Source organism: Ailuropoda melanoleuca, chromosome 6 (genome assembly GCF_002007445.2).
Source record: "Ailuropoda melanoleuca isolate Jingjing chromosome 6, ASM200744v2, whole genome shotgun sequence".
Lineage (NCBI taxonomy): Eukaryota > Metazoa > Chordata > Mammalia > Carnivora > Ursidae > Ailuropoda > Ailuropoda melanoleuca.
In genome coordinates this window covers 5,882,210-5,894,321 of record NC_048223.1, presented here as the reverse complement: position 1 = coordinate 5,894,321, position 12,112 = coordinate 5,882,210, and the positions used below count along the sequence as shown (strand labels likewise).

At 40.0% G+C, this 12,112-nt stretch overlaps 1 protein-coding gene across 1 annotated transcript in view; it reads right to left on the bottom strand.

The window, feature by feature from the left end:
- The window catches only part of SLC9A9 (solute carrier family 9 member A9), a 482,912-nt gene that overhangs the window by 354,351 nt on the left and 116,449 nt on the right, over positions 1–12,112 (bottom strand). The window contains exon 6 of the mRNA XM_034661809.1: positions 6,187–6,364. Within this exon, the coding sequence (XP_034517700.1) occupies positions 6,187–6,364 (178 nt within the window). The remainder of the gene's footprint in view (positions 1–6,186; positions 6,365–12,112) is intronic.

The following is a 12,112-nucleotide window of genomic DNA, read 5'->3' as shown; positions in this document are numbered from 1 at the left end:
CTAGGGCTTTTTGTACTCTACCATGCTGCCTCTGAAAGCAATGTCTTTGTTCAGGATTCAAAAACACACATCCTTCAAGACCTCTTCAATATGTCAAATGTCTTTTGCTAAACAATCTTTAGAAATGCAAAACCATCATGTGGAATTCATTCATTTATGAACCAATACACTTTCTACATGTTTGGGCATGACATTTCCTACATATTTAAAATGACAGTATGGGTCAGAGAGAGACAAGCTAATTTCAAAATTATTGTTAAATACAGTTACTCTTACTTTAAGATGAACAATTCTGGATCATTTTAAGCCATAGGGATACCATCCACTACCTGGGGCTGTGTACAATAGTTGTGGTCATCAAATTCAATTATATGTTAGTTGTCTGAAACTCAGAGCACATTTAACCTAAGAAACAGTATTATAATTTGCCATTGGCTTCTTAGACTAGCACAGAAAAGCTGACTTCATCTAAAATGTGGCTAAATTACTATATATCTGAATGAAATGCTAGAGCACAGTATTGTCACAATGCTAACAATTAAAATTTTAAAAATACTAAAACTGAAAGGGATGGTTCTTTTTTTTCTTTTTTAAAGATTTTATTTATTTGACACAGAGGGAGAGAGAGCACAAACAGGGGGAGCAGCAGGCAGAGGAAGAAGCAGGCTCCCCACTGAGCAGCGAGCCCAATTCAGACCTCGATCCCAGGACCCTGGAATCATGACCTGAGCCGAAGGCAGCTGCTTAATGACTGAGCCACCCAGGCACCCCAGGGATGGTTCTTAAACAGGAATATTTGGTGGTGGGAGATGGGAATGTAAATGAAAGTGTGTGGCCATTCCAGAGGAACTCTGGAGATAGTGCCAAGGGCCATAGTGGTTGATGATTTGAGTTCTTTATTTAACTTGATTTCATATCAAAATGCGTAACTTTGAAATTACATTGAAATTACACTAAAGATTTATGAAAGGAGTAAATTATAAGACCACGGAATCTTAAAAGGCAGAAAAGATTTGGATAAATATCTTAAAGACATATGTAATAGGAGAAGACTTCCATGGAGCAGGAGGTATTCTCTTCAGAGGAGACTCAAATAGCCTCCAAGCTCAGAAAGACATTGTGTCTGTGCCTGAAGGACTGCAGTGGAACAGCTGCACCAGACTGCATGTAACTTCATCCTTTCTCCCCAAGAGGGAGAGATTGGCATCAGAGACAGCCTGAGAGTCTCTTAGAAGGTAATGCCTACTAAAGATTAGCACACAGACATGAGTGATAAAGTACATATGAAAACTTACCACCGGGACACCTGGGTGGCTCAGTCGTTAAGTGTCTGCCTTNAATAATGGGACAAAGATGCTTGCTCCATTCTCCTGAAGGAAGGTACAGCCCTCCCACATGCTAGCAGCTAACTTGTGACCAGGTGAGGAAGCTAACCCTGAAGAAGTGGAGGGGGGAAGAAAAAAGAGTTCCTGCTCATTTCACTGGGTCCTTTGCTGCCATTCCTACTCCTGCTGTTTGGTCACATCAGCCAACACAAATTTCCTTTTTGCTTACTCCAGTTTGGGTTGGTTTCCTGTCAACTGTAATAACTGCACAGTTAATCTGTAGCAATCCTGACACCAGCTCTTTTGACTTAAAACTAGGGCTTTTTGTACTCTACCATGCTGCCTCTGAAAGCAATGTCTTTGTTCAGGATTCAAAAACACACATCCTTCAAGACCTCTTCAATATGTCAAATGTCTTTTGCTAAACAATCTTTAGAAATGCAAAACCATCATGTGGAATTCATTCATTTATGAACCAATACACTTTCTACATGTTTGGGCATGACATTTCCTACATATTTAAAATGACAGTATGGGTCAGAGAGAGACAAGCTAATTTCAAAATTATTGTTAAATACAGTTACTCTTACTTTAAGATGAACAATTCTGGATCATTTTAAGCCATAGGGATACCATCCACTACCTGGGGCTGTGTACAATAGTTGTGGTCATCAAATTCAATTATATGTTAGTTGTCTGAAACTCAGAGCACATTTAACCTAAGAAACAGTATTATAATTTGCCATTGGCTTCTTAGACTAGCACAGAAAAGCTGACTTCATCTAAAATGTGGCTAAATTACTATATATCTGAATGAAATGCTAGAGCACAGTATTGTCACAATGCTAACAATTAAAATTTTAAAAATACTAAAACTGAAAGGGATGGTTCTTTTTAATCTTTTTTAAAGATTTTATTTATTTGACACAGAGGGAGAGAGAGCACAAACAGGGGGAGCAGCAGGCAGAGGAAGAAGCAGGCTCCCCACTGAGCAGCGAGCCCAATTCAGACCTCGATCCCAGGACCCTGGAATCATGACCTGAGCCGAAGGCAGCTGCTTAATGACTGAGCCACCCAGGCACCCCAGGGATGGTTCTTAAACAGGAATATTTGGTGGTGGAAGATGGGAATGTAAATGAAAGTGTGTGGCCATTCCAGAGGAACTCTGGAGATAGTGCCAAGGGCCATAGTGGTTGATGATTTGAGTTCTTTATTTAACTTGATTTCATATCAAAATGCGTAACTTTGAAATTACATTGAAATTACACTAAAGATTTATGAAAGGAGTAAATTATAAGACCACGGAATCTTAAAAGGCAGAAAAGATTTGGATAAATATCTTAAAGACATATGTAATAGGAGAAGACTTCCATGGAGCAGGAGGTATTCTCTTCAGAGGAGACTCAAATAGCCTCCAAGCTCAGAAAGACATTGTGTCTGTGCCTGAAGGACTGCAGTGGAACAGCTGCACCAGACTGCATGTAACTTCATCCTTTCTCCCCAAGAGGGAGAGATTGGCATCAGAGACAGCCTGAGAGTCTCTTAGAAGGTAATGCCTACTAAAGATTAGCACACAGACATGAGTGATAAAGTACATATGAAAACTTACCACCGGGACACCTGGGTGGCTCAGTCGTTAAGTGTCTGCCTTCAGCTCAGGTAATGATCCCAGGGCCGGACTGAGTCCCACATCGGGCTCCCTGCTTAGTGGGGAGCCTGCTTCTCCCTCTGCCTGCCGTTCCCCTTGTGCTCTCTCTCTCTCTTTCTCTGACAAATAAATAAATAAAATCCTAAAAAAAACTTCTAAAAAATTAGAAAAAGAAAACTCACCACCATTAGATATTGAGCAGACCCAACAAATGGCAGAATTAATGAAAAAAATAGGCAAATATTTTTAAAAATTTAAAATAAAACTGATTAAAATGTTTAAAGAGATGAAAAAGGGATTGGAATCCATAAGAAAAGAACAGCATCCTATGGACTCTGGGAAACAAGCTGAGGGCTTCAGAGGGGAGGGGGGTGGGGGATTGGGATGGGCTGGTGATGGGTATTAAGGAGGGCACATATTGCATGGAGCACTGGGTGTTATATGCAAGTAATAAATCATGGAACACTGCATCAAAAACTAGGGATGTACTGTATGGTGACTAACATAACATAATAAAAAATTATTATTAAAAAAAACCCAAAAAAACCCAAAATGCGTAACTTTTCCATGGTACAAGAAGAGCTCTATCGCTATTCTTAAACTTCTAAACTACACAAAGATGGAACTAAGAAGAAGGAAGCACAAAAGGGATTTCATTTGTTCTTTTTTTTTAAGATTTATTTATTTATTTTAGAGAGAGAGAGGAGAGCATGCCTGTGCCTGTGTGTGTGTGTGTGTGTGTGTGTGTGCATGAGTGGGGGAGGAGCAGAGGGAGAGAATCCCCAGGCAGACTCCCCACTGAGCACAGAGCCTAATGTTGGGCTCCATCCCTTAATCCCTGAGATCATGACCTGAGCCAAAACCAAGAGCCAGATGCTTAACCAACTGAGCCACCCAGGCACCCCTCATTTGTTCTTTTAATATGCGTTTCAAGCATATAGACTCTGTTCAAAAAGTTACTATCTAAAAAAAAAGGCAAATATAAGTGTAAACCCAAGACTGCCCTGCTATGCTGAAGGGAACTGACAGAGGTTCATGCAGGGCTAGATTAGAGGCTTAGCATGTGGGCTAGTTGTTCCTGAAGGAGACTGAGGTAAGTGGTGAAAGACCTGATAAGGCAGAAGCAAGCTGGGGAGGAGTGAACTCTGTGCATGTAAAGGCATGAATTACCAGGTACAGAGTTGTGTCAGGGTGCTATGCACAGTTTCATGTGAAGGAAGAGGACAGTGAAGAGACAAACGTTTGAACTTCTAGTCTAAAAGTCATGAGAAACTTTTAAAGAGGGCTTTTCTAAGGGAGCAAGAATATAGTTGAAAGAGAGAGTCTGGGGATGGTGCATTAAAAAGAGAGGGAATATGTGTGTGTAAGTAGGTATATAAAAAGATATTGTCATATGTGCTGGAAACTAAGTTTAAAAAGCACATAAGTAAGTGAGCAAAGTGAAGAGTACAACATTGTGGAAAACTGTGCAGGGTGGAGGACGTGGCCAGCCACAGATGGCACTGGTAGACAGACAGCCCAGATCCAGGATAGTGCACATACACACTCCTCAGCGGAGCTCAGGAAGTGGGGTCCAGGTATGCCAGGTAGAAGAAAGAGCCTGCAGTTTGAACGTGTGAAGTTTCCATGTCAAGTATTCCTAGTTTAGTTTTCCTTTAACTTTAAAGGTGGAACTCTTTGGGAATCACTTTGTGTGACACGTCAATCGCCAAATCTGGGAAACAGAAGATTTTGGCTAGAATGGCAAGCGTCTTGTACCTAGTAAGGAAGGGATCTTGCCACGGTGGGAAACACTTTTTAATACATGCAATGCGTGGGTAGATGAGAGAAAAGGCACTGCCATAATAACCATGTATTGACCTGAAGAGAGAATAAATCGACTGTTTCAAATGCCCCTGGGGCTTGTGCACAACAGCAAAAACATTTTTCCTTAGAGTCTGCCTTTTTTAGTGGGAAACTACTGTGAATGATGGTGCTGAAAGTGGAAAGGCCAAACTCTCCCTTGGTTGCAGCTGCATGACTCTTTCCCAAGCTCCTTTGTGCTTTAGTGGTTTCGTTTTGCTTGGCCTTTTACAACTTGGCAGCCCAGAAAGCAAAAATGAGGGACTCAGCAGATTTTAAGAAATTTTTACTCCAAATGTTCCCTTAATACTCATATTTCTTGGACAGAGATTCCTGTTGTCCTAATTAATTGTTCCTGGTATTTTCTTTAAAAGCATCCTTTAACATTTGTGAATCTGCTATGGCTTTTGCTCTCAGTTTGCACTCNTGCTGAATTCACTGGCAACATTGGGTGGCAGCCTTAAGAAATGTCAGCTGGCAGAAGAATAGTGCTGCTCTGTTGTTTCCTACTCTCCTCTGTGAGATCTGGCTTTTAAACATCTTTCCTTACTTCACAATACATTTTCAAACGCATTTGAAGTAATTAACACCCTGAATTGAGGCCTGTTGTCACATTTAATTGTCAGATAGCTGTTTTCCTTTGGGGTATTTGACAGTTGCCCAAAATATTGGTCTTAATCTAAAACCAAGAAGAGACCTCTGACATAGTGAAAGCCACCAAAATGGCATTATTAAAAATAAAAGGCAAGTGTCTAAAGGGGAGGTGGAGAAAAAGCACTAGTTCTCATCTCGAAAAGAAAATTCTTCCAGGGTCAAAGGAAAATTATGTTAGTGCTGAGCTGAAGCTCCATTAGGTTCACAAGTCACACGTGTCACATGAGGATTTAAAGATGTGTGTGCTCCTATAACACATTACATTTGCATTGAGAAATAAAGAGCAGTCTGACTCTCAGGTTCTATCTCCAATTTGTCAAACTTACTATAAATGCAATGGTTAGTATTAGTCCATTATCTGGAAAATGGTTTGTATAAAGGAAAAAAATTAAATGATGAGGGAATGCTCATGTGTGCATTCTAGGTACTCTAAGTGAATCAGCCAAATATATGCGACCTGAGGAAAAAAGTTACCCTCTGGGTAGTATCTTGTAATAGGCTGGAAACATGAAACTCATTAATAGTGTTAAAAATTAGTTACTTAATGAATTATACCCATTATTAGAGATTTTCTGTGGTAGCAATTGCTTAAAAATGAGAAATTGCCACATCTCTATGACATAAGAGAAAAGATACTTTAAAGCCACTGGGAATTATCACCAACTGGAAGCATATTTCACATGGTCAAAAAAACAGAGGCCAAGTTCTGGTACTTACTATGTGAGGACAATGGCCACTGCATCATTCAACACACTTTCCCCAAACAGGAGTGTGTACAGGTCAGGGTCAACGTGCAGTTCATGGAAAATGGCCAGCACTGTCACTAGGAGGAAACATACACAAATATGCAGAGTTAGCTGAAACACAGCCATGGATTTGTCATTGGTTGTGGTCACTTCTTAAAAGGATTCATTAAATGCTCATCTTCTCAAATCCATCCTCAGTATCCCCATTGGACCTTCATTAAAAAATTTTTTTTGATGAGTCACTCCCTTGTTTAGGGATTTCTCTGGCCTTCCCACTGCTTACAGAGAAAGTCTAAACTCCTTGGTACAAATCTTCTTTAATCTGCACCCTATTTACCTTCTAGCATCTCCCCCTGTATCCCCTGCTTGCCCTTTGTTGCCTGCTTCAAGTCACACTGAACTTACCATAATTTTCCCCAAATAACCCAAATCATGTAGTTTTTAAATTTACTTTACTTTATATTTTGGTTCACTTTACCAGAGCCGCAATTTCTTTCCCATCCATGAGCTACCTACTATTCCCCCCATTCCTTAAATGCACACACACACAAACTTGTTCCCCAAAAATCCTATTCTTCAATTTTTAAAAACCTCTCAAATGTTCCCCAGGACCCAATTCCTCAGCAGAAATCTGGCTCACTCCTTTTTGATCCCCGCATTTGAATCAAATCACAAAACTTATCATAGAAGAGACTGTGAGCTCCCTGGGGACACAGGGTACTTGGCAACACAGGGTATTTGGCAAATGCTCAGTAAGTGTTTGATGCATGAATGACTGAGTGAATGAATGCATTAATGAATGAATGTTGTTACATGGCCTACTTCCGTGAAGGGAGAGGTGGCCAGCACCTGGCTCTCCTTCTCTCTTGAGACTATACACAGCTACAAAGATGAATCCTATATTCCTAAGAGCAGGACCTAAGGATTTGTTTCTGGCAGCCTGCTGCATGGCTACTATATGCACACATATTGTATGAAGCCTCTGAGCATACATCAGGACAGCAAATAATCACACACTGATTATCTGTGTTCATCAAAGCCATTCAGTGTCTTGATACTTGAAACAGTTATGCAAAGCGTGAACAGCAATCATTAGGAAAATGATCCATTGAGTTGATTGCCTAAGGGGTAAAGAGGATGATTGGGAATGATACTGAGGGTAAATTTTTAAGGCAGAGTGGGCATTTTCATTTCTGTTCTCTCCTATTTCATGGACTGTGAAGTTAGTAACTATGTTGTGTAAAAAAATAGTGCTATGGGGAAGAAAAGTTGAGTTGGAAGGTTTTGTAAGTAGAATCAAGAAGTTTGGTACTTGTTCTACTGCAATGGGGAGCTAGGAAAGGATTTTAATCAGAAGAGTGACAATCTGATTTTGGTTTTGGAAATAAAGCACAGGCAGCAGGGAAGAGGGCAGAATGGACACGTGGCTAGAGGCTTTCCCAAATGTTCTACCAATAAATGAGCTGTATTGAGATAGAAAGAATCCTAGATTCAGACTCACAAACTCCTGTACATCCTGCTTCACTCCAGCACATCCACCATCCTGAATTCTGATAGGTGAATGGCCACAGTGCTTTGTACTTCACTTATTCTTTTTATCTTCCCTGTGTGTCACTAGCCCTTAGGACAGGGCTACAGTATAGCAAGCCTTTAATGAGTGAATATATAAAAGGTAATGTCAGAGAGGACACAGCAAAAGAGACTGTATGTCCAAGATATTTGGGATGGAGAACTGATGAGTCTTGGTGTTTGAAAGGCAGCAAGGGGTGACTCTAGGTTTCAATCCTAGACAATTAGTGGATGGGGCTGCAAAAGCAAAATTAGTTTGTAGACAGGGGAATCCAGTAAGTTTGGTTTTGGACATGTTGACTTAAATAGGTGGAATTTCAAATGGAAATTTCAATAAGAAAACTGAAAATAAAAGGCTGGAACTATACAGAGTTAAGGCAGAAGAAAGAATTTGGGGTTTATAAGCATATAAATGAAACATAAAGCCACAAGAATGGCCGAACACCTGGGCAAAGTACATAGACAAAGATGAGAGTTCATAAGAGATTTTTAGGGACATTTACAGTTAAGGGGTGAATGGAGGGAAAAAAAAGCATGAAAAACACATGTGATATATTTGCCAAATCTGACACTATGCATGAACAAGTCAGCTGGAAACTATACCCATCATGAATTTCTGTAGATAGATTCTTATTTTATCCTAGAGGAAGGAGTTTTGAGCTCAACAACCAGCTTTAGGATAGAAGAGACAACAGAAATAAAATGTCATGAATTGGCATGACAATTAGCCAGATCCCATTTTGCCAGGCATAGAATCAATTTCATTAGTCTAGCTGAATAGGTCCTTAATTATGATGGCAAAATGGCAAAGATGCACTCTCTAGTAGTGGGTAGGTGTTCACATTTGCTACAACCCTTAGTCCTTGCAGGTAGTGGCAGGAGGGGAGGGCAGCAATTATCTCTGCTTAGTAATCTCTTTCTCCTTCTTGGATAGAGTTAAGACTTTGTATCTCAACAAAACAAAGAGGCTTCAGTTGGGGGTTTTAATTAGCAGCATCTTCCTTTTGCTAGGATCTTGTGGAATAAAGGTAAAGTTATTCTTAAATTACAAAGTTCTATCATGGCAGCTTTATTGTTGATTTTAGTCTCTGTAGTTATGTGCATTTTCTAAGCTCTGAAGATGACTTACAGCTCATCTGCACTCCCAGAAGGTTTCCTAGACTCACAAATAGTAATGAAGAACCTGTGGTCCTCTCCCCACCTCCCCAGTTATCGGGTCTCCTCTGTGCTGAGAGGGACTCTTCATCTTTCCAGTGAGAACTTTAGGCTTTTGGAGGGAAAGGCTTTTAATTGAATATCTAGTTTTGTTCAAAACTGTTCTAGCATTCCCACAATTCCTTTTGCACAAAGAACTGAAGTCCACTTCATAAGTGATATCCCACACAAAAGAGAAAAACTATTACTTTGCACATTCCTGTCTACCCTGTCAAGAAATGGAACAGCTTCGAAATAAAGCCAGGCAGTGTATCCTACAAGATGGAATATTTGCTGGAACCACAAATGAGTTGAATAGGTGAGTCAGGGGATTAGCAACCCACTCTTGCTGCTAAGCTTGGAGTTCTTAAAGAAACTCATTTAATTAGCTCACTGGCAGGGCTCAATCATACACAGAATGTCCAAGACTCTGTGGCACCTTCCCAGGAGACAATCTCTTGGAACGGTGGTGGACATGCTCGCACCAGCTCTGCCCACACCTGGTTGGGTTTGTAAGGACAACCTGGGCCCAAGGTTGGCCAAAAAGCAATGCCTATTTAGATGAGACTTCTTGTGAGAGTAGAAGGAGAACACACTGGACACCATGTAGATAGGAAGGGGTGGAGACACAATCCAATTTCTTAAACCTCTGATTTTAGCAGGGATTTGGTCTTATTTGCCTTTGTCACACTTCAGTTCCACTTATCTCTTGGTGGCAAGTTCTAACACTCCCCTTGGGGCTTGGGGCTCCTGCTCCTCCATACACACTCTCCCTACCTGGCTTTTTAGCTAGAGAAAAACCCATTTTGTCTCTCAAATTGGTAGTAATGGATACAAGCACATATAACCTTATGCTTAAACAGATGAGCACACACACACACACACACACACACACACACACACACACACACACAGAGCTACTCCAGGTGAGAGTAGTGGATGATTGAGAAATGTCATTGAATCACTGGAGATTTCTGAGAAAATAAATAATTGCAGCAGTCAAGCAGCAAGGGGTAGTGGGGGGCATGAAGTGGTGTGGATTGCACTTCTAAGAAGCTGGTGATGAGGGGTAGAGAAAAAATAGTAGCCTATGGGGTATAAAGCCAAGTGAGACTTTCTCTTAGGTTTCTAACTTCTAGGTTGGACAGAATAAGCCAGAGGAAAGAGAGGTTGAAGACAGAGGAGAAAGAAGGGGAACTGTTGGATCAAGGTCAAGAGAAGGCACAGAGCAACTGAGGGGTTGAAATAAAGTTGTCTTCTCAGTAAAGCAAGATCATTTGCTGAGAGCAAGGGGACCAACGCATGAATTAGAGGTTAAAGGAGGGTTGAAAAGGTCCAGAATATCAGGTGGGGGGAATGATTCAAGTTTTATGAAAAATTGTTAAGGTCATATATAGGATAATTCTCATTCTTCAAGAGAAAAGCCCCAACAGTGAAGTAATATGATATTTTGATTAATTTCTTCATCATACCAAGAGGCTTGTCCCCTACTACAACCTTATTATAGCATCAAAACTAATATTTTCTCATCTCAAATATAATATGCATAACTGGAGAAAATAATACAGATTATGACTGCAGAACCCCATCAGTACATCCATGTGCTGATTCTTAAAAGATGTTTTTCTTTCTTTCTTCTTTTTTTTTTTAAATGCTAGCATTTTAACTGACCACTTTCCCAATGCTCTTTCTCTTTCAGACACTTCTAAATCTTCAGGGTGATTTAATGACCGTCCCTTCCCTAGGATCTCCATTAGCAGCTTTCTGACCCGTATTTTTTTGGTGTTTTACAAGGAATTTAAATTTCAAATGATATTTTAATGCAGAAGCTCTCAGCAACCTGAAACAAGATCTGCCTGGGTCCATGAACAACTCCACACAATAGTTCTTACCCCTGTTGTTCTAAGTTATCTCTCAGTCTTGTCAAAATGCTGTCTTTCCCTGGAGAGTGCTTTCTGTGGTTTTCTGTGCAAATCAGTATGTATGACACTTGTCTCTGATGCATGGAGAATCAAATATCTCAGGCTTGTGCAACAGAATTGTGTCAAGCCTGACAGGTGGAGAACCCTGGAATTCTCATAAACACGGTAGCATTTTTCCACTTCCAAAAGTGAGTATTATGAAACTGTGTTTTCTTTTTCTCAGAGGGTTGATGGAGGAGGAAATTCTCCTGTAACTTTCCCCACTTTTCTGATATTGTACATAGTGAGATTTCAAGAACAGGCTTCCAAAAAAAATTGAGGCATTCTGGATACAGGCTGAAATACTGGAATTTTTTTTGAGTCTAAACCTTCTTAGTGGAGACTCGGCAGCAGAATTAGGACACAAATTGGTTTTGCCAGTCAATCTCTGCTAATCATATCCCAGAAATACAACTAGAAAACCTCGGCCTTCTAAAATAGATCAGAGAAACAATACTAGAATTAGAAAGCTAATCACTAGATGTTACTTCATTGAGGTAATTCTAAATGAGAAGTTACACAAAACTACATGAATGATTTAGTCTTAAAACCTTGTAATTTTATTTTGGCCATCAATGTGATATATAATTTTGGTACAGAGCTAGTAGTAGAGAAAATACTATATGCAATCACACTATTATAGTCTTCATCACCAAGGATACTTGGGAGAAATAAGCTCTCATGCCCCAAGGCAATATTTTCAAAGTATCATCTAGGGACCCTGGGGGTTTTTGAGACCTATCCAGGAAGATCCCCAAGGTCAAATACATTTTCAGAGTAATATGAAAATGTTACTTGCGTTTTTCATTCTTATCTGTGTACAGTGGAATTTTCCAGGGGCTAAATGATGCAAGATAGTGTGATTGAATACAGAAGCAGATGTGAGAATCCAGCTGTCTTTTATAACAACACACATTAAAAAATGTAACACAATGTAACTCTTCCTGGTAAATTTTTTTTGCTTTGGAAATTAATTTATTTTTCATAAAAATATGTTATTTAAGATGTAAATGGTTTATGATTACTATTTTTTTATTTTTAGAGAGAGACCGGGGGGGGGTCAGAGGGAGAGAGAGAATCTTAAGCAGCCCAGCATGGAGCCCAACTCAGGGCTCGATCTCACAACCCTGGGATTATGACCTGAGCCAAGATCAAGAGTTGGATGCTTAACCG